Raw genomic sequence first — 24,698 nt, 5'->3', positions numbered from 1 at the left:
CTGACGATTGCTAAGCAAAATTCCCCCATTTAGACCATCGTTTTGTGATCGCAATTAAAACCTCATCGTAAAGCAATTTCCTCATTAAGCGAGGCAATCATTAAGCGGGGCACAACTGTATTTGTTCCACTTTCCACTTATTTCATCAAACTTTATTAAATAAGCTTTAACATGTTAACTTGCTTATTCTTGCCCACATTTTACATTAAGGATTTATTTGCATGACATGTTACACATTTTTCTCATTTACAATATTATCTAACATTTATTTCATTTATTTACATTTCAGTCTCCTGTTCATCTTCCTGTTCCTCCTTGGGTTGTCTTGACAATGCATTTGTGACTACATTCTCTTTTCATTTGAGAGTCTTAATCTCAAAGTCAAAGTCCTGTAATAACATGTTTCCCCAAAAATAAGACAAGAGTCTTATATTAATTTTTGCTCCAAAAATACATTAGGGCTTATTTTCAGGGGATGTTTTATTTTTTCATGTACAATCTACATTTCTTCAAATGCAGTCATGTCATTATTTTCTGGTTGCACCACAATGTTGCACAATGGTGGAGGGCAAGGTTTTACTTAACTGGGGCTTATTTTTGGGGTAGGGCTTTTATTACGAGCATCCTGAAAAATCATAGTAGGGGTTATTTTCATGTTAGGTTTTCTTTTCAGGGAAACAGGGTAGCACACTCCATCTCAGCAATCTGCGACTGTCCGTTTCAGTGGTTTAACAAATGAATGGCATGGAACATTCACTACTAAGATGGTTAAATTCCAGCATCCATAAGTACTTGCTTAGAGCTGACACGATGACTAAGCACTCTTTCACAACAGTAGCTACAACCTGTGATTGTAGTTTTTTGCTGATGAGTGCAACTGGATGCAAAAAACTTGTCTGGTGCTGATTGACTCAGGACAGTTCCTAGACCCACATTCAATGTATCATGGGTTAGGGTGAACTCTTTATCAAAATCTGGAGATATTAAGATTGGTGCTGAAGTTATCACTCTTTTCCTGAAAAGCCTCTTGACATGCCAGGGTCCAATTTATTTTATCTGGGTATTTCTAGGTAAGTTCAGATATAGGTGCTTCCAACGAACTGAAATTTGGGATGAACCTATTATAATAGCCATTTAGTCTTAAGAAGGCTCTTATTTTCTTCTTGGAAGTAGGGACTGGCTGGTGAACTATAGCTTCTACTTTAGATTCTACCAGTTTAATGTGACCTCTTCCTACAATGTGGCCTAAAAGTTTAATTTCATTTTTCCCTGTATGACACTTCTGAGCTTTTATAATCATGCCAGCCTTGCTAATCCGTCCAACACTTACTCTAGATGTACTATGTGCTCTTCCCATGATTTGCTAAACACCCTGATAATGTCTATAGAAGCCACTGTAAATTCATTCAATCCCATTTTTCTATATGTAACATTAAACAGCCTAACATTACTACACCTAATAAAAAAGAAAAGAAAAACCTCACTTGCATCCCCCACCTACACTTAGTTGTCCTTGACTCCCCTCTATTGAATTAAATTCTACTAACCTCTTAGCCTCCAGCGGGGGGAAATGTGCTCTAGACCCTCAGTTCCCTCACCTAGCCCTGCCATATCTTGATTTGTTTAAAAGCCTAATCCCTTTCCTTTCATATCTATTCTACAACTAATATAATTCTGTCATTAATTCTAATAACACCCTTTCTCAGCCTAGTTCCCTTTTCCAAATAATATTAGTCAAGCTATATAAAATATTATCTGCCATATCCATTGAAAGCTCTAAATTATATTTTTAAAGCCTTAACAGAATATTACTCACCTTTTACACCAGAGTTTCTGTGTTTCGATACCCTCATTACCTTCATATTTTTTTCTTTTTCCCTTGCTAGTCCTTCTCTTTACTGTTTGGGTACCTCCCATCTACTCACGCCCCCCCTTTATCTAGATTCCCCCATATTAACCATTGTTATATCCTTTCCCAGACATTCCCATTTAATTAAAATTTTCCCCTTTCATCTGGATTTCCCCATATTAAACATTGTTATAACCATTCCCAGACCTCCCCCATTTAGTGATGTTGTTTATTTTGCTTTCTGTGTAGCTTTTCCTCCACTTCATGTTTTTACTCTGACCGCCTGCTCTTCCTTTGCAGTCTCCTCTTCTTCCTCCATCTGTTGTTCTTGCTCCTGCTCCTAGCCATCCAGCTTAGTTATTTGTGCACTCCATTCTTTAGTTATACATCGAGCATTTATCAGAAAATCTGAAGTTGGTCTCTCCAAAGTAACACTGTAATATTTCCCGTTTTGATAGATTTTCATTTGAACTGGACGACCACATATATGCTTGATACCCTTTGCAATTAAAATGGGTGTGATAACTCACATTTTTCTTCTATATGCCATCATTTTATTGCAATAATCATTGAAAACCATGATGTCATCTTTTTCAATTTTAAGATACTCTGGTTTTTCTCTTAACACTTCCATAAGTTCCTCTTTTTTCCTGTAGTTTGCAAATCTGACCAACAGATGACGTGGTTGACCTCTCAACTTTCCTTGATGTTCTCTGAGCCTTCTCCACATCAAACTTGGACCATTTCAATTAAGGAGATATTTCATTTAACCGTTCTAATATTAATTTTGGTAATTCTTTTACACTTTGAGCATTTTCTGATAATCCTTTAATTCTTATATTTGATCTTCGTGAAAAATCATGCCCCGTGATTAACTGGGGTTTTTTAATCTGCATTGTCTCATCCTTGGTCCATAAGTCTGGAGGTGTTCCGTTCCACCAATGCTTTTACTCCCACAAACTGTTCATCCATACGTTGCACATGAGTCTGGAGTTTTTCACCTAATTTTTATGATCTTGCATTTTGGCAACTTTCTTACCAAGGTTCTGTATTCTTTGATCTGAAGCTATGATACTTTCATTAACTTTTGTTATAGCTTCTATTTACACCTTTGTATTGATATGTTCTGGGTTGACCCTAGGACCTCCCTCTTGTGTTTTTTGCAAATTCTGTGCCATTTTTTTCTGTTAAAGCTTCTTCAGCAGAACCTCTCTAAGTTGTAGTCAGAGGGTTTAGAAACTTTGGAATCAGATCTGGAAACTGATCTTAATTAAGTTTTCTCTTTTCCAAACAACTCTACTTTCTCTTATATTTTTCACTATAACTTGCTTATTTAATTAGCCTCAATATTAGCACTTCATCACCAGGTGCATATTCTCTTTCCCTAGCTTTCCTGTCATGCAAAACCTTTTGCTTTTGCTGGGCTTGCTTTAAGTTCTCACCAGCAATTTTTAACACTGACTTCAACATGTTTATTAGGTTATCCATATAAAGTACAAGTGATTCTGGGTCATGCTCTGGATCTTACTCCTACTTTTGCCTTAACAAATCAAGAGGACCTTGCATCTTTCTCCCGTAAAGTAATTTGAAAGAGCTGAAACCTAGGCTCTCCTGTGGCACATCCCAGTAGGCTTATAGTAATGACTGTAACTTCGAATCCCAATCATTCACATTTTCTGTTACTTATGCCTTTATTATTCTGTCTAAAGTTCCATTGACTTTCCACCAACCCATTAACTTACAGATGATAAGGGGTTGATGTACTTGATTCCACATGCCTGGAATAATTTTTGCATTAGGTTGGCTGTGAAATGAATCCCTGAATCTGACACTATTTCAGACATGAATCTTGTCCTACACATAACATTTACCAGCACCTTTGCTACAGGGCCTGCCTCTATATTCCCCAATAGGACAGCTTCTGGATATCTTAAAGCATGATCAATGATGGTAAGGACGTATTTATTTCCTGTTTTAATTGCTCTGGGTAAGAGACCTATTATATCAGTGCCAGTTCGTTTAAGTGGTCTGTCAGTAATTGACATGGGAAATAATTAGCCTTTGTTTTGTCCCCTATTGTTCTCCATTCTTTGACATGTGTTGCATGTTTGGCAGAACTCTTTCACTTATTTTCCCATTCTGGGCCAAAATAAATTCTGTGTCACTCTCTGTGTAGTTCTAGCAATTCCCAGGTGTCCACCATATGCACTGTTATGGGCTAATTCTAATATCTTTCCTCTGTATATTATTGGGACAACTAATTGTTTGTGTTTCCCTCTTTGTCTATTCAGAGGTTGTCTTAATGTCTCTCTGTATAATCTGTCTTGCACTAAAATTCATCTCTCATGGTTATCTGGTGACAGTTCTTCTGGATGTGACTGCACTAACTTAGGGACCTAAGACTTTCATCTGATTTCTCTTCCTTTATAATTACCATTGGGTTTTGATTTTTAAAGGCATACAACGTGCTTTCTGTAACTTCTTGAACTGATAGTGACTCGGCATTCTCTAGAGGGATCTCCCCACACTGCTGTGTTTCAGTTTTCTCTTCTGAAAGTATTAAGTCTCACTTGAGTTCTGAGTTTGAGTAGTGACATAAATGTTTTTAACATGTCTAGCCAAGTCGTTTCCACAGAGATAGACTATCTGATACCATGGCTACTTTTCAAGACTCTTCTCAGTTCTTGTACTGAACGTGTACCTCAGCTAAAGGGACTTGAATTGGAGGTTCTCCCAGATCTTTTCCTTAGGCAATGTATTCTGTTGGGGAATTACATCAGGACGACATACACAGAGGTGTGAACATGTATCCCTTAAATCCCATACAACTTTGTCCCCAACATTAATCCTTTGACCACACTCCTGTGCTAATTCTGGATCCACAGTAATGAATAAGCAGTGTTTTGCCTCTGGTTCTGCCTGGCTTCAATCTTGTCCACCAGTCCTGTTTCTATGGCAACCAGCCTAACTGACTCACTACTTCATATTAAACGTCCTTCTGAGTTCAATAATTTTGACACACAACAGACAGCTTTTTCTGAGCAAGATTTCCATTTTTTCGTTCTCCTCTGGCCAAGGAAGTCACTGGAAGTGGAAGATGAGCAAAACAAAGCAGAGGAGGAGAAGACTGAAGAGAGAAGAAACATAGTGGAGGAAGCATTATGGGAAAAAGGCACAGTTAGGAGTAAAAGAAGAAGACATTCTTCACAAGTGGAACTATAAAACTGCTTTCAGATTCTTGAAGAGGACTCTGACAGACCGCACAGCAACCCTGTAGAAGGATACAAGAGAGTCTGAAGCTCAGCCAAACAGAATCCCTGAACCCACACCTTGAAAAATAAGAAGCAAAGAGTTCAGGATGTTTGGGAAACCCTGAGAGGTGAGATAATAAAGGCCCAACCAAAACAATACCACAGAGAAAGAAAAACAAGAGGCGTCTGACAAGACCAGTGTGGATGCACACAGTTCCTATACAAGTACCAATGTCTACGATTGCTCAATTATCTCTGAGGTCATTCATTGCACGTCGCTGCTAAGACCCTAGTTAGGCCCAAGCGCCTGGTTACCTTCACCAAAAATTCCATTTTGAAGGAATAGAACTTAGTTGACTAACTTATATCACTGTACAAATAATTCTACACTGAATCAGCAGACAGCTTGGCCCACTCTGTTTCAACTGAAATTCAGCAACTATCATTATCACGGGGTCCATTAGTCCCTGAGAATGATCTTTCTTCCCCATTGGATGACCTCTTGGTATAGTTGGAAGTGTTGAATAGGCTGGCAAAATGTTTGGCATACATTTTTGTTGCCAGAACCTCCTGCACAAAGCTTTTTTTAAAAAGAGCTGCTTGTCCAGAAGAAGTGCCATGCCTGTATCTTCTTTTCTAATAAAACCTGAAAAGGACATTTCTCAAAAGCCATCATCAGTATGGTGTCAAATCACTGCCTTGATAAGCCCATATAGAGTTACTGTATCAAGAAAGCTGTGAGCAGTTCTTGCAGTATGTAATAATACATTCAGTGATAGTGGCATCATCAGTGGGGAAGAAAACAGTTGTTTCCCTGTGATGAGGGAAAGTGATTCTATCTACTCTAAACACATTATCTACTCTGGGCCAATGGTTGCATTGAAAATCTCAAATCAGCAAGCTTATTTGGGGCAATATCAGATCTTCCTGTGGGACAAGGTCTTTACTCTCGTTCATAAACTGCCAGATGATGAAAGAGGTGGAAGCATTATTTATTATAGAAGCCACAAATGTATCTCAGCAGCAGATGAATGCTGTTTGATGTGCAGCTGACTGTTTATAGCTATAAATATCTGTCAGTGCCTGGCTCAAATCCACAATTTTATCACTGGGTGATAGAGACATGGCAGCAGACATGCCTTTTGATTGCCAGGATCTCTTCATCGAAAACGGATTATAAATTAGATGTAGACCATAGCCAGATAAATAGGAATCCTTCCATCCACCTCTCACCATAATTTAGAGTAAACACCACAATTACCATCACCGTTTTTATAGCAGTACCATCTCCTCCAGAGTCCAACAGCCATCAGCAGAATGTTCTCCTTCCACACATCATCCCAGTCTTCCTGTTCAGGCACCAGATATAGATGTGCAGAGGAAAATAGTATGTTTTGACCATCATGCCTATGTTAAAGTTTCATATTTTGTATGAATAAAATGTTAAAATGATTAAAGGAGTAATAGTAAGTCAATGAGGTTTGAACAGCAACATATTGAATGTCTGTCTGAGGTTACTGCAAGGCAAGCAGCCAGATTCACCAGTTAAGCAGTATTCAGTGTAAAAGCATTGGCTCTGCAAGAGCAGCAGCAGACTTTGTAATTCAATAGGATTATGAATGAGAGCAACTCTGGCGGAATTCGCTGTATATGGCCATCTGCTTGAAAAGAAAAACTATGTGTCATCAAGTTAATTCTGACTTATGGCAACCTTTTTCAGGGTTTTCTAGTTAGAGAGTACTGTACTCAGAAGCAGTTTGCTGTTCCCATCTTCTGGGGGCAACCTGGGACTGTGTAGCTTGGCCAAGGCAATACAAACTGGCTCTTCTCCCTGGAAGTACAGTGGGGAATTGTAGTCCCAACCTCTGGCTCTGCAGCCAGATGCCTGACTCCTTGAACTTTACAGCCAGCTCTAGAAGAGCCCATATTAAAATACCGTAGCTCCAGTTCAATAGCAAAACTAGCCTTGTATTCCCGAAGGGTTTCATGGCCAGGATCCAATGGTTGTTGTAGGTTTTTCAGGCTGTTTGGCCGTGTTCTGGAGGTTGTTCTTCCTAATGTTTCACCAGTCTTTGTGGCTGGCATCTTCAGAGGACAGGAGTCAGACAGAGTTCAACAACCAAAATTAGCCTTCTTTACAAAACAACCTTATCAACATTCTCTGCACTGCAACAGCATTCCATATTTTTAATTTTATTTTAACTGCTGTCAGCCGAGTGTGTACATGTAAATATTTACTTTAAGTGTACCAAAACAATCAGTTTAAATAACATAGCAGCAGTGGACCTCATTACCAGAAATAGATCACACACAGAGGCAAGATTGAACAACATCTAACATGGATTTCTCTCCATAGATTCAAATTGGAAAATAGCAATGGCTATTTTATATTTTATTATATTCCTTCTTCATTGTGGTGTCTAGGGGTTCTGTGCCTGTGCGGACCTTGCTTCAGAAAGTTCCAGAGCCTCAAAAATGAAAGTGCCTCTCTGTCTATACTGCACATGTGTGGCCCTGCTTTCCTCAGGTTTTTTATCTGCTGCTGCGACAGCACACAAAGGATTGCCTCCATCTCACTTACTGTTATTTCGATAAAAGTTCTGTCCTTCCTTCTTCTTCCTTCCTTTTACCAAAAAAAGGAAGGGGAGAGAGATAGTTATTTAGGTTGAGTTAGAGGGGATCCCACCACTGCAGCTCTCCCACTCCCTTTCCCCCAATGATTTATGGCCACTGCTTTGATGAAGAGTGTGCCACTTGTGACAAGAAGATCCCACAATCAAATGAACGATTCCTGGAAAAGGCAGAAGCATGTCTGCAAAGAGAACATAGCAAGGAAGAAACAACTGTTAGTTTGACTACTGGGGAAAATGGAGCCCATGAAGAGGAACAATGGCAGCATATCACTCTGAGGACAAAGAAAACAAGAAGACTATCCCTGCCATTAGAACTGAACAACCAGATTCATGCTCCCCCTGGAAGAAGATGTGCAGACATCCAAAGGTGAATCTTCATCAAGTGTTCCAGTGACAGGACAAAAAGCAGCTCAGATTGCTACAGGGAAGAGAAGCCTGCCGGGTATCCCAAAGAAGAAAAGATATGTGGTGGCAACTGGTGATTCACTTCTTAGAGGAACAGAATCAGCAATGTGCAGACCAGGCAAGCTTTCTAGGGAAGTATGTTCCAGCAGCAAAGATTAAAGATGTGACAGAGAGACTTACCCAAATTATCAAGCCTGCTGATTATTATCCCCTCCTGCTCTTTCATGTCGGGACCAATGATACAACAAAGAAGATCCTAAAAACATATCAAGGGACTATGAGCAACTGGGCAGGAAGGCAAAAGAACTGGGAGCTCAGATGGTATTTTCATCTATACTTCCGACAGAGGGTCAGAATTCCGATGAGGGAATGGAGGATTGCAGAGGTAAAACGCTGGCTCAAGGGATGGTTCCATCAAGAAAACTTTGGATTTCTGGACCATGGGCTACACTACCTACATGAAGGGCTCCTGGCAAGAGATGGACTACACCTCACAAGGACTGGGAAGAACATGTTTGGCAGACATATTGCTCAACTCATGCGAAGAGCTTTAAATTTAATCTGCAGAGGGAAGGAGGACAATCTCTAGGACCAAACCCAAAGCACAAACCCCTAGACACTGAACTTGACAATGAGGAAGGAAGTGGTGAGAAGGAAGGGACACTCAAGTATAAAACACGAGGCACAGCAAGAAAACAAAATGTCAGCCATAAAGGGCTCAGATGTGTATACACTAATGATCAGTATGGGTAACAAACAAGGAGAACTTGAAGTCCAGTACATAAGGACAGATATGACATTGTTGCTATTACCAAAACTTGGTGGGATGAAACCCATGATCGGAATATGCTGCTAGGATATACAGTGGTGCCTTGCTTGACGATGTTAATCTGTTCCAGCAAAATCGCTGTAGAGCAAAATCGTCATCAAGCGGGGAGGAAAAAACCATTGAAACGCATTGAAAACCGCTCAATGCATTCCAATGGGCTAAATACCTAATCATCCAGTGAAGATCCTCCACAGGGCGGCCATTTTCCGGTGCCTCTCTTGCGAAAAATCCATCCTAAAAACAGCGGGTGGCCATTTTGAGAGCCGCCAATCAGCTGTTTTCAGACCATCGTTAAGTGAAAAATCAGTTCCCGAAGCAGGGGCCCGATAATCGTTAAGCGAATTTTACCCATTAAAACATCATTTTGCGATCGCAAAAGCAATCGCAAAAACCTCATCGTCAAGTGGATTCATCGTTTAACGAGGTAATCGTTAAGCGAGGCACCACTGTAATTTGTTCAGAAGAAACAGACCCAACAAAAGAGAAGGAGTTGCACTGTATGTAAAGAATTACTACTCCTGTACTGTAATACAGGAGACCAAGAATGAAAGCCTTCTTGTAGCTCTTTGGGTGAATATTAGAGGGGAAATGAATGACATAGCTGTAGGTGTGTACTACGGGCCACCTAACTGAGTAGAGGAAATAGATGAACATTTTGCAAATCAATTAGCTGAGATGTGTAGGAAACACACCACTGTAGTAATGGAGGAATTTAACTACCCGGATATTAACTGGGAAACCAACTCTGCAGGAAGTGGGAGATCCAACAGGTTCCTGACATGGCTGGCTGACAACTTCATCATCTGAAAGGTGAAGGAGGGAAGTTAGAGGGTCAGCCATACTGGACTTAATACTTACTAATAGGGAGGAAATAGTTGAGGGAGTGGAAATCGTAGGAACTTTAGGAGAAAGCGACCATGTCATATTAGAATTCACTGTCATGCAAGCAAGGGTAACTGTACCAAGTCAGACTAATGTTCTAGATTTTAAGAGAGCTGACTTTAACAGACTAAGAGATGTAATAGGAAGGGTTTCATGGATGGAAATCCTAAAGTGAAAAACAGTTCAGGATGTTTGGGAAACCCTGAGAGGTGAGATAATAAAGGCCCAAACCAAAACAATACCAAAGAGAAAAACATGAGGCGTCTGATAAGATCGGTGTGGATGCACACAGAGCTCTCTGACAAGCTAAGGGGCAAAAAAGGAAAAGTATAAAAAACTGAAAAAGGGGCTTATAACTAGAACAAAATACCAGCAAATAGTTCGAATCTGCAAGGATGGAGTCAGGAAGGTTAAGGATCAGAATGAGCTATGACTTGCAACAAATGCCAAAAATAATAACAACCAAAGTTTCTTTCAACACATAAGAAGCAAGAAAGCCAAGGAAATGACTAATCCACCAGTGGGAGAAGATGACAAGAAGGTGACAGGCAACAGGGAGAAAGTGGAACTGCTTTTTTTTTTTTTTTTTTTTTTTTTTGCATCTGTATCTACGCAAAAGGAAAAAATTGGTCCACCCTGTCAAAAGCAGCACTGTGGGAGACAGGAGAGGGAAGTAGGTCAAAATCAGTAAGGAAGCGGTAAAAGAATACCCAGCTGCTTTGAATGAGTCCCAAGTCTCCTGGGCCAGATGGTTTATATCCCAGGGTACTTAAAGAACTAGGGATGTGGTGGTGCTGTGGGTTAAACTGCAGAGCCTCAGGGCTGCAAGGTCGAAAGATCAGCAGTTCAAATCCATGTGGTGGAGTGAGGTCCCGTCGCTTGTCCCAGCTCCTACCAACCTAGCAGTTCAAAGGTATGTAAAAGTGAGTAGATAAATAGGTACCACTACAGTGGGAAGGTAACGGCGTTCCGTGTCTAGTCACACAGGCCACGTGACCACGGAAATTGTCTACAGACAAATGCTTGCTCTATGGCTTGGAAACAGGGATGAGCACCGCCCCCTAGATTCAGACATGACTGGACAGATTGTCAAGGGGAACCTTTACCTTACTTAAAGAACTGGCAGATGTAATCTCGGAACCACTGAATGAAATCTTTGTGAGATCATGGAGCACAGTCAAACTGCCAGAGAACTGGAAAAGAGCTGATGTGGTTCCAGTCTTCAAAAAGGGGGGAAAAGTGGATCCAGGAAACTACAGACCAACCAGCTTGACATCAATACCTTGGGAAATATTGGAAAAAACAGTCAAGCAACAGATTTGTGAGCACCTTGAAAATAACAAGGTGATTACTAGAAGCCAGGATGGGCTTGTTAAGAACATGTTATGCCAAACAAATCTTATGGCCTACTTTGATAAAGTGACTAAATTAGTGGACCAAGGAAAAACAGTGGATATAGTATACTTAGACTTCAGTAAGGCTTTTGATAAGGTAGACCACAACCTACTTAGCGTAAGATAGAACAAAGTGGGATAGACAGTGCAACTATCAGATGGATTTGCAGCTGGCTGACCAGCCGCACTCAACGCGTGGTCCTCAGTGGAACCAAATCTATGTGGAGGGAATTTTGCAGTGGGGTCCCTCAGGGTTCTGTCTTGGGCCCAATGCTCTTCAGCATCTTCATAAATGACCTGGATGAGGGGACTGAAGGAGCACTCATGAGATTTGCTGATGACATAAAGCTGGTGGTAACTGCTAATACTTTGGAAGATAGATTCAACATTCAGAAGAATCTACAGACTTGAACATTGGGCCCTATCCAATAAGATGCAGTTCAATGGTGTGAAAAGTAAGGTCCTGCACTTAGGCAGGAAAAATCAGATGCATAGGTACAGGATAGGTGGTACCTGGCTTGACAGTAGTACCTGTGAGAGGGATTTAGGTGTCCTGGCGTGCTACTGCCTGAGAATGAGTCAGCAGTGTGCTGCAGCTGCCAAGAAGGCCAACACAGGCTGCATCAACAGGGGGATAGCATGAAGATCGTGGGAAGTGATAGTCTCTATACTGTACTGGTGAGGCCGCACTTGAAGTGCTGTGTCCAATTCTGGTCACCACAATACAAAAAAGATGCTGAGCCCCTGGAAGGGGTGCAGAGAAGAGCAACAAAGATGATAAGGGAACTGGAGGCTAAATTCTATGAAGAATGACTAAAAGAACTAGGTATGTTTATCTTAACAAAGAAAAGACTGAGAGGAGACATGAGAGCAGTCTTCCAATATCTGAAGGGTTGCCACAGGGAAGAGGTATTGATTCATTTTCCATTGCGCCTGAGTGTAGGACAAGAACCAATGGGTGGAAACTCGTCAGAGGGAGATCTAACCTGGAAATAAGGAGGAATTTCTGGATGGCAAGAATCATTAAAGAGTGGAACAGCTTGCCTCCTGATGTTGTGGGTGCCACATCACTGGAGGTTTTCAAGAAAAGATTGGACAGCCGTCTGTCTGAGATGGTATGAAGTCTGCCTTGGGCAGGGGGTTGGACTAGAAGACCTCCACGGTCCCTTCCAACCCTATGATGATTCTATGATTTTATGATACTCAAACTACAAATCTCCATTGGAGCATTCCAGGGCATCTAACCAATCCAACCAACAATGCTTTATTCCTGCCTCTTCTACTAAATGCAAGCAGACCACTCACCCCAAAAAGACAGACAGGAAACCCAGACAACGGTTTTGACGTGTCCCAGCCTGAGCTCAACACCCATGGTTTCCTTCATCATCAACAAAAAACATACTGTACAGTTGGCACCCTTTACCCATGCCTGGGATTCCCTGACCTCAGACATATAGGTTCTAAACATCATAGCCCATGGATATGCCATGGAATTTCATCCCTCACACCAACGAGTCATATCTGACATACCACCAGCTCCCTCATCCTTCAGGTGGAAATTCACACACTCTTGAGGAAAAAAGCTATCTCAATAGTGCCTCTCCATTACACACATACCACCTTCTGGTACTTTGCTGTGCTGAAAAAGGATGGAGGACTATTGCCCATATTGAACCTGCATGCCCTGATCAGATTCATCAATCCGAAATGTTTCTGGATGATATTGTTACAGTCCATTCTCCCTCTCTTCCAACAAGAAGACTAGTCCATGTTCATAGACCTTCACAACAGATACAATGGTGTCTTGACTTATGATCGCCCTGACCTACGAACGTTTTGAGTTACGAATAGCTCCGGATGCGGAATATTGCTTTGAGTTACGAGCCGTGCTTTGACTTACGAATGAAAAAAAAACACCTTTCCTGCCCTTTTTTTGACCTAAGTTCATCTTAGGTCAAAAGAAGAAAACAAAAAAATTTCTCCCCCTACTGGTAGAGTACAGATTAACTGGCTTTGCATTAGTTCCTATGGGAACTAATGCTTTGACTTACGAACAGTGCCTTGACATAAGGACAAAAAACAGCCAGAACAGATTAATCGGTTTTCAATGCATTCCTATGGGAAATGCTGCTTTGGCTTAAGAACGTTTTGAATTTACAGCCACCGTTCCAATACGGATTAAGTTCTTAAGTCAAGGCACCACTGTATTTCCATATCTCAATTCAGCCACAACATCATTGCTTCCTCAGATTCTTTATCAGCCAAGAAACCTCCCACTTCCATGAATTTCCTTCTGGACTCTCCATAACCCCAAGGGTATTCCCAAAGTGCATGGCACCAATTGCTGCCTTCCTCAGAACCTGTGGTATTGCCATATTTCTCTATATCGACAGTTGGCTTCTGATGGTGCATAACTGGGCTACGCTACATGCCAAGATTGCATTTACCCCACATCTCATCTTGTCCCATCCCAGACTAACCAATACATAGGAGCTCTCCTAGGTGCCAGAAGTGCCCGAGCTCTTCTACCTCAATCATCTGTGGACACCATTATCCACTGCACACAGAAACTAACTCAGATTCACCATACCTCAGTCCACTCCAAGAAGTGTTGGGGTTTATGCCATCCACCACGTCCGTCCTGCCCCACTCTCAGCTGAGGATGTGATTGCTACAATCCTTGTACTTTCTCGCCTACAACAACAAGAGAGACCCTCCAAACAAAAGACTATGTTTTTCACCATACCTCAAGAGACAACTTCTATGGTGGGCCATCATCTCCAATTCTGTGTCCTGTTCCAACAACTGCATCCCTTCCGTTTCATACTTACAGACATGGGCATGATGGGTTGGGGTGCCCACTGCAGTCACAGACAAGTCCAGGCAATGTGATCCAGACACAAGAAGATTCATTATATCAACTTAATCAAGCTTCTAACCATCTCCAAGGCCTTCCATGGTTTTAAAAATCCAGTTCAAGGTCACACGGTTCACATCGCCACCGACAATACAACAGTGATGTATTATTTCAACAAAGAAGGAGGAACCAAATCCCAGAGTCTCCTATACCTTTCAGGCCTCCTCTAGGAATGATGCATCTCCCACCAAATTGTCCCTGTAGCAACCCATGTCTCCAACATGGACAACACGACTGCAGACTAACTCAGCTGGTAAAATGACACACACACATGAACGGGTATTTTCTCACAAAATATACACCCAACTTACTTCTTGCTGGGGCAAGCCTGCTGTAGACATGTTTGCCGCCACCACCAACTCCAAATGTGCCTGCTCCTGTGTAGGCAATGGACCAGACTCCTTGGGCGACACCTTCATCATGACTTGGACCGGGGGGGGGGGGGAATCTCCTCTACATGTTCCATCCCTTTTCCACTAATTCAGCCCAAAATTGTGAAGATCATACACAGTCGTTCAGATGTATTTCTTCTCAACCTCATGGTGGCCATGAGAACAGCCATCTGCCAAGCATTGGACTTCTACCTAGACAGAACAAAAGACTTTAGACACTAAACTACCAAGCTTTTTGTCTCCTACCAAGGCCTTAAAAAGGGAATGTGACCCACAATACCTGGACTGTTTGTTGCCATCATACCTGAATTCACATTCTTCCAATATATTTGTTCAACATCTTCGTCTACAGTAACACTACCAATCAGTGGAACCCCACTAAAGTATGATGGGACTTTCAAATAGAGTTTAATCACCTATTACCAGCGGTCATGTTCAGTTTAATACAATCATCAGAAGCTCTGCTGAAGTTGTTACATTTAGCAAAGGAAATGTTGAGATTGCCCCTCAAAATCTCAGTCATATCAGTTATTACTCCCTAAGTAATTATACTGAAGATAAATGAAGCTCTCCAGACTATCAGTGATTCTCAGTTGGGGCCATATTTTTCCCTAGGTGCCCTGACACACTTTAAAGGGGCCAAAGACTGGAAACAATTTTTCACACATTACCTTATAAGGTTTGTTATGCAACTTATAACATCCTAATTCGGACTGTATTTCTTTTTTTCTTTTTTTCCCCTTTTTCTTTTTTTAATAAACATTTTTATTAATTTTATCAACTACAAACAAATATGCAATATAAAATAAAATAGAAAAAAGAAAAAGAAATGAGAACAAAAAGGGGAAAAAACCCAATCCCCCGCCCTTCGAGGACAGAGATTGAGACCTCATTGCATCTCAAATTTCCCGGGTTTCCAGAGAGCATTGAAAGTGAGAGAGGAAAAACAAAGCCCATCAATCATTTTGCCCTATCCTCAGATCAGTCCCTGGGCCCAAACATATATTAAATTACAACTTTGTTTTGCATAGTCTCTTGGTTGTTCTCGTAGTGCTTCTGAAAGTGTGTCTAATTCTGTAATGTCCAACAGCTTCTTCAGGAACTCCTCCATTGTAGGTATGTCTTTACTTTTCCATTTTTGGGCCCAGAGTAACCTAGCTGCTATGAATATATACATCAAACAATATTTAATTTTCTTGTCAGTAATTTCTGGCATAATATTTAATAGCGCTATTTCAGGTTTGAAATTTAATTTCTTTTGAGTGATTCCTTTTATTATTTCCCGTAACTGTAACCAATAACCCTGGCTTTTTCACATGTCCACCACATATGGTAATAAGTTCCTACTTTTTTTTTTTACATTTCCAACAGATATTGCTGCTACCTTCTAACATTTTTGCCAGATCTGCAGGAGTGTAGTGCCATCTGTAAAACATTTTGAGGATATTTTCTCTTAGATTTACTCGCTTAATCATTTTATAACAATCTTTCCACATCATTGTCCAGTAATCAATATCAATATTATAACTGAAATTACTTGCCCATTTTATCATTGTCTCCTTTACCCTCTCATCCTCCAGTTCGTATTCCAGTAAGTATGTATACATTTTCTTTATTATTTTCTCATCAGTGTGAATCCACAGTTTGTCTACCTGGACTTCACCCTCAAAAAAGCCCATATTTTTATCTTTTCTATATCTTGATTCTAGTTTATTCAATGCCCACCAATCTGTTGCCACCCCTAGTTCCTCTAATTCTTTATTTATTTATTATTTATTTATTCAATTTATATGCCGCCCACACTACCCAGAGGTCTCTGGGCGGCTTACAATAATTAAAATTCAATACAGTAAAAGATAAAATAATTAAAATACAATTAAAATACAATTAAAATTGCCATCAGACCCACAGCTAATATTATTTCAATTAAAAGCCTTCTTGCTTACTTTTTATATTTTGTTCTCTGTTAAGTAAGTCTTTACAAGTTAACAACATCCCTTTCTGATTCAGCACTTTCAACATAAAGGCTTCTATAGGAGCTACCCATAATGGAATTTTCTTGTAGGTTTGTGCTTGAAATTTATGCCATACTAGACCCAATGCTTTCCTTACAATCTGTTCTGTCAAATGTGATTGTTCCTTGTATTTCCCATACCAGCCCATACTTAAGTCATGCCCTTCTAGTTTTAGTAATCTTTAGTTTACCAGAGTTATCCATTCTTTTATCCATGTCATAGCACATGCCTTATAATAGTAGTCCTGCACACACACCCCTCTTTCAAATCCTGTAATAGCTTAAGTTTTATTCTTGGCTTCTTAGTCTTCCATACAAATTTTGTTGCCAGGCGATCCAATTCTTTGAAATATTTAAAATTTAATAATATTGGTAGATTTTGAAAGAGAAATAAAAGTTTAGGCAAGATCATCATTTTTATTGTTGCAATTCTTCCCATCAATGACAGTTGTAGCTTACTCCATTCTTCCAGGTTTTTCTGAGTTTCCTTCTGTATTCTAAGATAGTTCTCTTTCATTAAGTTGCTGGGGTTTTTTTTGGTGATGATGACTCCTAAATATTTGATTTTTTTGTACTACTTCAAAATTATTTTCCCTCACCAGTTTTCCAACTTCTTTCTTTATGTTTTTAAGCATAACTTTTGTTTTTTGATAATTAATTTTGAGACCTGCCACTTGTCCATAATCTTCTATGATTCTCAATGCTTCCTCTAGGTCTCCCTGAGGATTTTCAAGTGTTGTCACCAGATCGTCTGCATAAGCTTGTACCTTAAATTCTTTACCTCTAATTTTTAGTCCTTTAACTCTTTCATTAGCTCTTATCTGCCTATTTAGGATTTCCAAAGTTAGTATAAATAAAAGAGGGGATAACGGACAACCCTGTCTTGTGCCTTGTTCAATTGATATGCTCTCTCTTTTCGGTCCTCTCTTTATGTATTAATGAGATATGTGCCTCTTTCCATGTATTTGATATTACCCCCTTAGACTCAATATTTTCGGTTTTCTTAAATTGAGGACTTAAGATTTCTTCAAACACCTTGTAATATTCAGCTGGTAGTACATCTGGTCCAGGGGATTTCCCACTTTTCTGTTTTTTCCAGGTCTCTTGAATCTCCTCCATTGTAATTGATTTGTTTAATTTCTCAAGTTGTTGGGAGTCAAGCTTCCATTTTGGAGATTTGTTCAAATACTCCATTTGCTTCTCCTTCTCTCCTTCTCTTTTCTTATAGAGGCCAGCATAGAATTTTACTATTCCTTTTTCAATCTCCTTTTGTGTGTAGATTTCCTTCTCTTGCTTATCCAGTATTTCCGTAATTCTTGTTTTCTCTCTCTCTCTTTTTTATTCTATATGCTAACCATCTTCCCGGCTTGTTTGCATTCTCAAAGAAGTTCTGTCTCGCAAATTTTATTTTTTCTCCATCTCTTCTTGTTCTAACAGATTAATTTTATGCTGTAAAATAGTTATCTTGTTCAACAAACTCTTGTTAGTTGGGGACTTCTTTAGTTCCGTTTCCTCCCTTTTTAAGGACATTATCAAGGTATGATATTGTTTGTTCCCCTCCTTTTTCCTTTGTATATTATATTCTATTGCCCAACCACGAAAAAATGCTTTTGCAGCGTCCCATATCACTGTCATCTCTATGTCCTGGGGTTTATTCGTTTGGAAGAAGAAATTTAATTCCTTTCTAATTTTATTCAGGAATGGTTCTTCTCTCAATAGATAGCTGTTCAACTTCCATGAGCCTCTTCTTGGTGTTTGTCCTAAGCTCAGCCATATTGGATTGTGGTCTGCATATGTGTTTGGTAGTATATCGATTTCATTCACTTGATAAATGAATTCCGCTGAGATCCAGCAGTTATCTATTCTTGACCAAGAGTTGTGTCAATTTGAATAAAATGTGTAGTCTTTTCTTTTTGGATATCTGGTTCTCCATATATCAATTAGATTTAATTCTTCTGCCATTTGCAAAAATACTTTGGGTATCACATTCCTTGTTCTTTTCCTCCCATTTCCATTTCCCACAGATGTATCCTTTTCTTTATTCACTATTGCATTAAAGTCACCCATGATGCATATTTTCTGTTCTGCCTTTGGAATTAATTGATTCTTTAGTTAAAGATAAAATTTATGCTGAAATTCATTTGATGCATATATATTCACCAATAGTATCTTTTCTCCCTCATAAGAGATTTCCACCATCAATAGTCTCCCATCTTCTGAGGTGAAGACCAGTTTTGGATTTAGATCTTTTTAAATATACATTGCTATTCCTTTCTTCTTCTGTTGATTTGAAGCTATGAAAGTTTCCCCTAGTCTAGGCATTACTAACAATTTTTGTCCTTTTCTTTTATGTGAGTTTCTTGAATAAAAATGATGTCCGCCTTCGCTTTCACAAGTTTATTAAATATTTTCTTTCTCTTCTGGGGCGAATTTAGCCCTTTAACATTCATTGAGAGAGACTTAATTTGTTCCGCCATCTGCACGTTTCTTACTACAGTACCCATTTTATCTCTCTGTTCTTTACTTCTAGATCTCCTTGCTGGTGGAGACATATTTGGTCTTTCTTCCTCCTCTGCTTGTTTTCCCTCTTCTCCTTGTTCTTCTTCTGATTCTTCGCTCATCCACTGTAATTCTTCTTCAGTCAGCTTCAATTTTTGTTTCATTTCTATTAAGAGGTTTCTGGCTTTCATTTTACTATTCATGTTGTATCTTCTGGTCTCCCAGGTCAAGTATACTCCTTCTGGTACCTGCCATGAAAAGGGAATTTTCCTGTCGATTAATATTTTAGTGAGAAACTGGTGTTCTTGTCTTTTTTTCCGCATGCTCCAAGGCACCTGTTTCAAAACATTTATTTTTGTTCCTTTTATCATCAAGTATTTTTCTCTGTTAACGTTAAGAATCTTTTCTTTTACTGTTCTTCTCACAAATTTTATGTGGATTTCCTTTGGCAGTTTATTTTGCCTCGTATAAGTATTTCCTTGGCGAAAAAGTCTTTTGATCGAATCTTCTATCTCCTGTTTGGTCATTCCGATTTGTTCAGCCAGTTCTCCAGAAATTAATGTTATTAGTTCCTGCGGGATCTCTCCCAGCATCTGTTCCACATTCTGAATACTCAAAAAATAAGAGGCTTTCTCCATCTCTAATGTAAGAAGACGTGACTGCATCTCATCTTTTTCTGTTTTGATGTCCTGTAAGTCCTGTTCGGCCTTATCTAATCTGTGTTCGACTTTCCCTACTGTCTGGTTAAATTAGACTAACTTTTCATCAACGCTTTTGATCTTTTGATCAATGCTTTCAATTGCCGCTGTTACATCCTGGATTTGACCCGAAAATTGTTTGATGATATTAGTTTGCAACTCCTGCATTGCACGTTTTAAAAGATCTTGATTCATTAATTTAGCTGCCCCTGAAGTGGCATAGCCTGGCGAGTCTTCCTTTTTTCTTGACGCCATGTTGCTTTCTTTCAGCTTTAGTTCTCTTTTTTTCTGTATTTCTTTCATATTATGTTTATGGCTGTGCCCCCTCAAAAAGAGGTTGGGAATAGCTGATTTAGGTGTTTGAAGTGTCAACACCTCTACCAACACAGAACATTTTTGGATAGTGACCATGGCAAACCTTCCCATTCTCAGGGAACAATAGGCCTGAAGGATGTTCCTTTCTATATAGGCATTTGGACTGCACATAGAAAATATCTTTGATTTGTCCTAATTTCATATCTGTGGCTGTTGGATAGCCAGGGACTTCAAAGTCATATAATTTTTTTTTGGGGGGGGGGGGAGATATGCAAACCTGCCTTGAAGAGGCTGTCTTCCTTTTGGCCTTTCTTTAGCACTGAGAGTTTTCACCAAAACTACGTAAGTGGTGGAGAAGATAAAGATGAGAAGATAAATTATAGACCTCTTTCCCTAAACCAACAACTGACTAAGCATTGCTATCTCAACATTGTCTTGACCCCCTTTTGAGATTGAGGACTTTGTTTCAATGTGGACATACCACATCTAATAGCACCTCATCTTCATCAGAGCCATACTGGTCTTCACATAGACACAGTTCCTGAAAACAGAGTTCAGAGTATTATGACAGTGTGCCAAAATCTCATCAACAAGCCTACAGACACACTCCTGTGGATTCTAATATTATTTGGCCTTATGGTCTTTACTGTTTCCTGTATCCATTTTGGCAGATTACATATGAGACCTCTACAATCTTGGCTTCTGCTACACTTCAATTCCATTACCAATACCAAATGAATTTGACTTACGATACCATTAAAAGTCTTGCTCACACTATAATGGTGGACCAAGTCAATAAAACTTTGCCAGGCATTGCTTTTATTCCTCAGTTATCATAGTGACACCACTTCATGGATCACTGCCTTATCATGACAAAGGGGCTTGAGTAACTCAGAAAAGCTATGGGCTATGCTGTGCAGGGATACCCAAGACGGACAGGTCATAGTGGACTAAATGTGATCCACCTGGAGCAGGAACTGGCAATCCACTTCAGTATCTTTACAAAGAAAACTCCATGGACAGAAACAAAAGGCTAAAAGATATGACGCTGGAAGATGAGCCCCTCAGGCATGTCCAGCATGCTACTGAGGAAGAGCAGAGGACAAGTACAAGTAGATCCAGAGCTAATGAAGTGGTTGGGCCAAAGCCGAAAGGACGCTCAACTGTGGACATGCCTGGAAGTGAAAGGGAAGTCCGATGCTGCAAAGAAAAATACTGCATAGGAACCTCGAATGTAAGATCTATGAACCTTGATGATCTGGTCAAAGAGGAGATCGCAAGAATAAACTTTGACATCCTCGGCACCAGTGAACTAAAATGGATGCGAATGGGTGAATTCAGTTCAGACGATTATCATATCTACTATTGTGGGCAGGAATCCTGTATAAGAAGTGGAGTAGCCCTCATAGTCAACAAAGAGTGGGAAAAGTTGTATTGGGATACAATCTCAAAAATGATAGAATGATTTCAATATGAATCCAAGGCAGACCTTTCAACATCACAGTAACCCAAGTTTATACACCAATCACTGATGCTGAAGAGGCTGAAATTGACCAGTTCTATGAAGACTGAGAACACCTTCTAGAACTGACACCAAAGAAAGATGTTCTTGTCATCATAGGGAACTGGAACGATAAAGTAGGGAGTCAAGAGATAAAAAGAACAATAGGTAAGTTTGGCCTTGGAGCTCAAAACAAAGCAGGGCAAAGGCTAATAGAGTTTTGTCAAGAGAACAAGCTGGTCATCACAACACTCTTTTCCAACATCACAAGAGGCGACTCTACACATGGACATCACTAGATGGGCAATACCGAAATCAGATTGATTTATCTTCTCTCCAGCCAAGGATGGAGAAGCTCTATACAGTCAGCAAAAACAAGACCTGCAGCTGATTGTGGCTCTCATCATCAGCTTCTTATAGCAAAATTTAAGCTTAAAGTGAAGAAAGTAGGAAAAACCACTCGACCAGTCAGGTATAATCTAAACCAAATTCCTCATGAATACACAGTGGAAGTGAAGAACAGATTTAAGGAACTGGATTTGGTGGACAGAATGCCTGAAGAACTTTGGATAGAGGCTCGTAACATTGAACAGGAGGCAGCAACAAAAACCATCCCAAAGAAAAGGAAATGCAAGAAAGCAAAGTGACTGTCCAACAAGGCCTTGCAAATACCAGAGAGGAGAAGGGAAACGAAATGCAAGGAAGATAGAGAAAGTTACAGAAAATGGAATGCAGGCTTCCAAAGAATAGGAAGTAGAGACAAGAGGGCCTCTTTAAACGAACAGTGTAAAGAAATAGAGGAAAATAATAGAACAGGAAAAACCAGAGATGTGTTCAAGAAAATTAGAGGTATTAAAGGAAACTTTTGTGCAAAGATGGACATGATAAAGGACAAAAATGGTAGAGACTTAACAGAAGCAGAAAACATCAAGAAGAGATGGCAAGAATACACAGAGGAATTATACCAGAAAGATCTGGATGTCCCGGACAACCCAGATAGTGTGGTTGCTGACCTTGAGCCAGACATCCTGGAGAGCGAAGTCAAGTGGGTCTTAGAAAGCATGGCTAACAACAAGGCCAGTGGAGGTGATGGTATTCCAGTTGAACTATTATCCTTGACGCTGTTAAGGTGCTACATCCCAATCCCAAAGAAGGGCAGTGCCAAAGAATGCTCCAACTACTGTACAATTGCACTCATTTCACATGCTAGCAAGGTTATGCTCAAAATCCTCCAAGGCAGGCTTCAGCAGTATGTGGACCGAGAACTCCCAGAAGTACAAGCTGGATTTCGAAGGGGCAGAGGAAGTAGAGACCAAATTGCTAATATGCGCTGGATTATGAAGAAAGCCAGAGAGTTCCAGAAAAATATCTACTTCTGCTTCATTGACTATGCAAAAGCCTTTGACTGTGTGGACCACATCAAACTATGGCAAATTCTTAAAGAAATGGGATTGACTAACCACCCTATCTATCGCCTAAGAAATTTATATGTAGGACAGGAAGCAACTGATAGAACTGGATATGGAACAACTGGTTCAAAATTTGGACAGGAGTACGACAAGGCTGTAGATTGTCTCCCTGTTTATTTAACGTACAGTATATGCAGAACACATCATGCGAAAGTCTGGACTGGATGAATCCCAAGCCGGAATTAAGACTGCCGGAAGAAATATCAACAACCTCAGATATGCAGATGATACCACTCTGATGGCAGAAAGTGAGGAGAAATTAAAGAACCTCTTAATGAGGGTGAAAGAGGAAACTGCAAAAAATGTTCTTAAGCTGAAAATTAAAAAAACCAAGATCATAACTAGTCGTCCCACCACCTCCTGGCAAATAGAAAGGGAAGATATGGAGGCAGTGACAGATTTTACTTTCTTCAGCTCCATGATCAGTGCAGATGGTGACAGCAGACACAAAATTTAAAGACGCCTGCTTCTTGGGAGGAAAACGATGACAAACTTTGACAGTATCTTGAAAAGCAGAGACATCACCTTGCCGACAAAGGTTTGTATAGTCAAAGCTATGATTTTTCCAGTAGCGATGTATGGAAGTGAGAGCTGGACTATAAAGAAAGCTGACAGCCGAAGAATTGGTGCTTTTGAATTGTGGTGCTGGAGGAGCCCCCTGGACTGCAAGGAGGACAAACAGATCTATTCTGAAGGAAATCAACTCTGAGTGTTCACTGGAAGGACAGATCCTGAAGCTGAGGCTCCAGTACTTTGGGCATCTCATGAGAAGAGAAGACTCCTTGGAAAAGACCCTGATGTTGGGAAAGTGTGAAGGCAAGAGGAGAAGGGGACGACAGAGGACGAGATGGCTGGACAGTCTCATTGAAGCTACGAACATGAATTTGACCAAACTCCGGGAGGCAGTGGAAGACAGGAGGGCCTGGTGTGCTCTCGTCCATGGGGTCACAAAGAGTCGGACACGACTTTATGATGAAACAAGAAAAAAATCATGGTGACAGTCTGTGCCTCCTATGTGGGATGGGAATATTATTGCCTCCAGTATCACATGCATGGCTATGGGATGGCCAGGAGGCTCAATGTCGTATCAGTCTTTTCAGAACTTGCAAAGCTTTCTGTCAATTGTTTATTAACATCATTGTCCAGATCGTCACTGCTAGTTCCACCACAACATATTACAGAAATAAGCAGAGTGGCATAAACCCCAGGGAACTCGTGGATTTCTCACTGTTTTTCTGGAATTACTGCATTTACCACAACATCTTTCTCATAGTGGTGCACATTCCAGGGAAGATAAATCCCCTTGCAAACCTGCTGATTAGAATATACAGAGACATTCACAAGTTAAGGCTCCAACAAGTTGAGGCTTGAGACACTCTTTTGAATGTGTGGTCAACCACATATTAACATGTTCTCTTCCGGGCAGCTGTATTACAGCAAATTATGCTTGAGGCAGAACTGAGTGGAAGATAGCTTGGGGAAGAGACTATTGTTTTTCACATTTCTCATTACTTATAAGAGTAATTTACAAAGAATGGCAACATTAACATTGTGGTAATTTTGTGATGTCCATGTCAGTCTTAGTTCCCTGTTGCAGCACAGCCAGCAGGTCCTCTACTGTCTTCCCCTTTAGTTGAATGATGGCTCATC

The 24,698-nt window shown here is 40.2% G+C and overlaps 1 protein-coding gene across 6 annotated transcripts in view; it reads left to right on the top strand.

The window, feature by feature from the left end:
* Positions 1-24,698, top strand: part of GOLM2 (golgi membrane protein 2) — a 64,116-nt gene that overhangs the window by 32,883 nt on the left and 6,535 nt on the right. The window contains exon 10 of one of the 6 annotated variants that reach the window (XM_072981625.2): positions 4,927-6,549. The exons of the other annotated variants lie outside the window; for them this stretch is intronic. Within the exon in view, the coding sequence (XP_072837726.2) occupies positions 4,927-4,997 (71 nt within the window). The 3' untranslated portion in view covers positions 4,998-6,549. Of the gene's footprint in view, positions 1-4,926; positions 6,550-24,698 lie in introns of those variants that run through there. 6 annotated transcript variants of the gene reach the window in all.

This window comes from Pogona vitticeps, chromosome 12 (assembly GCF_051106095.1).
Source record: "Pogona vitticeps strain Pit_001003342236 chromosome 12, PviZW2.1, whole genome shotgun sequence".
In the NCBI taxonomy this organism is placed as follows: domain Eukaryota; kingdom Metazoa; phylum Chordata; class Lepidosauria; order Squamata; family Agamidae; genus Pogona; species Pogona vitticeps.
Note: the sequence above shows the minus strand (reverse complement) of the source record. Positions and strands in the feature narration are given on the sequence as shown.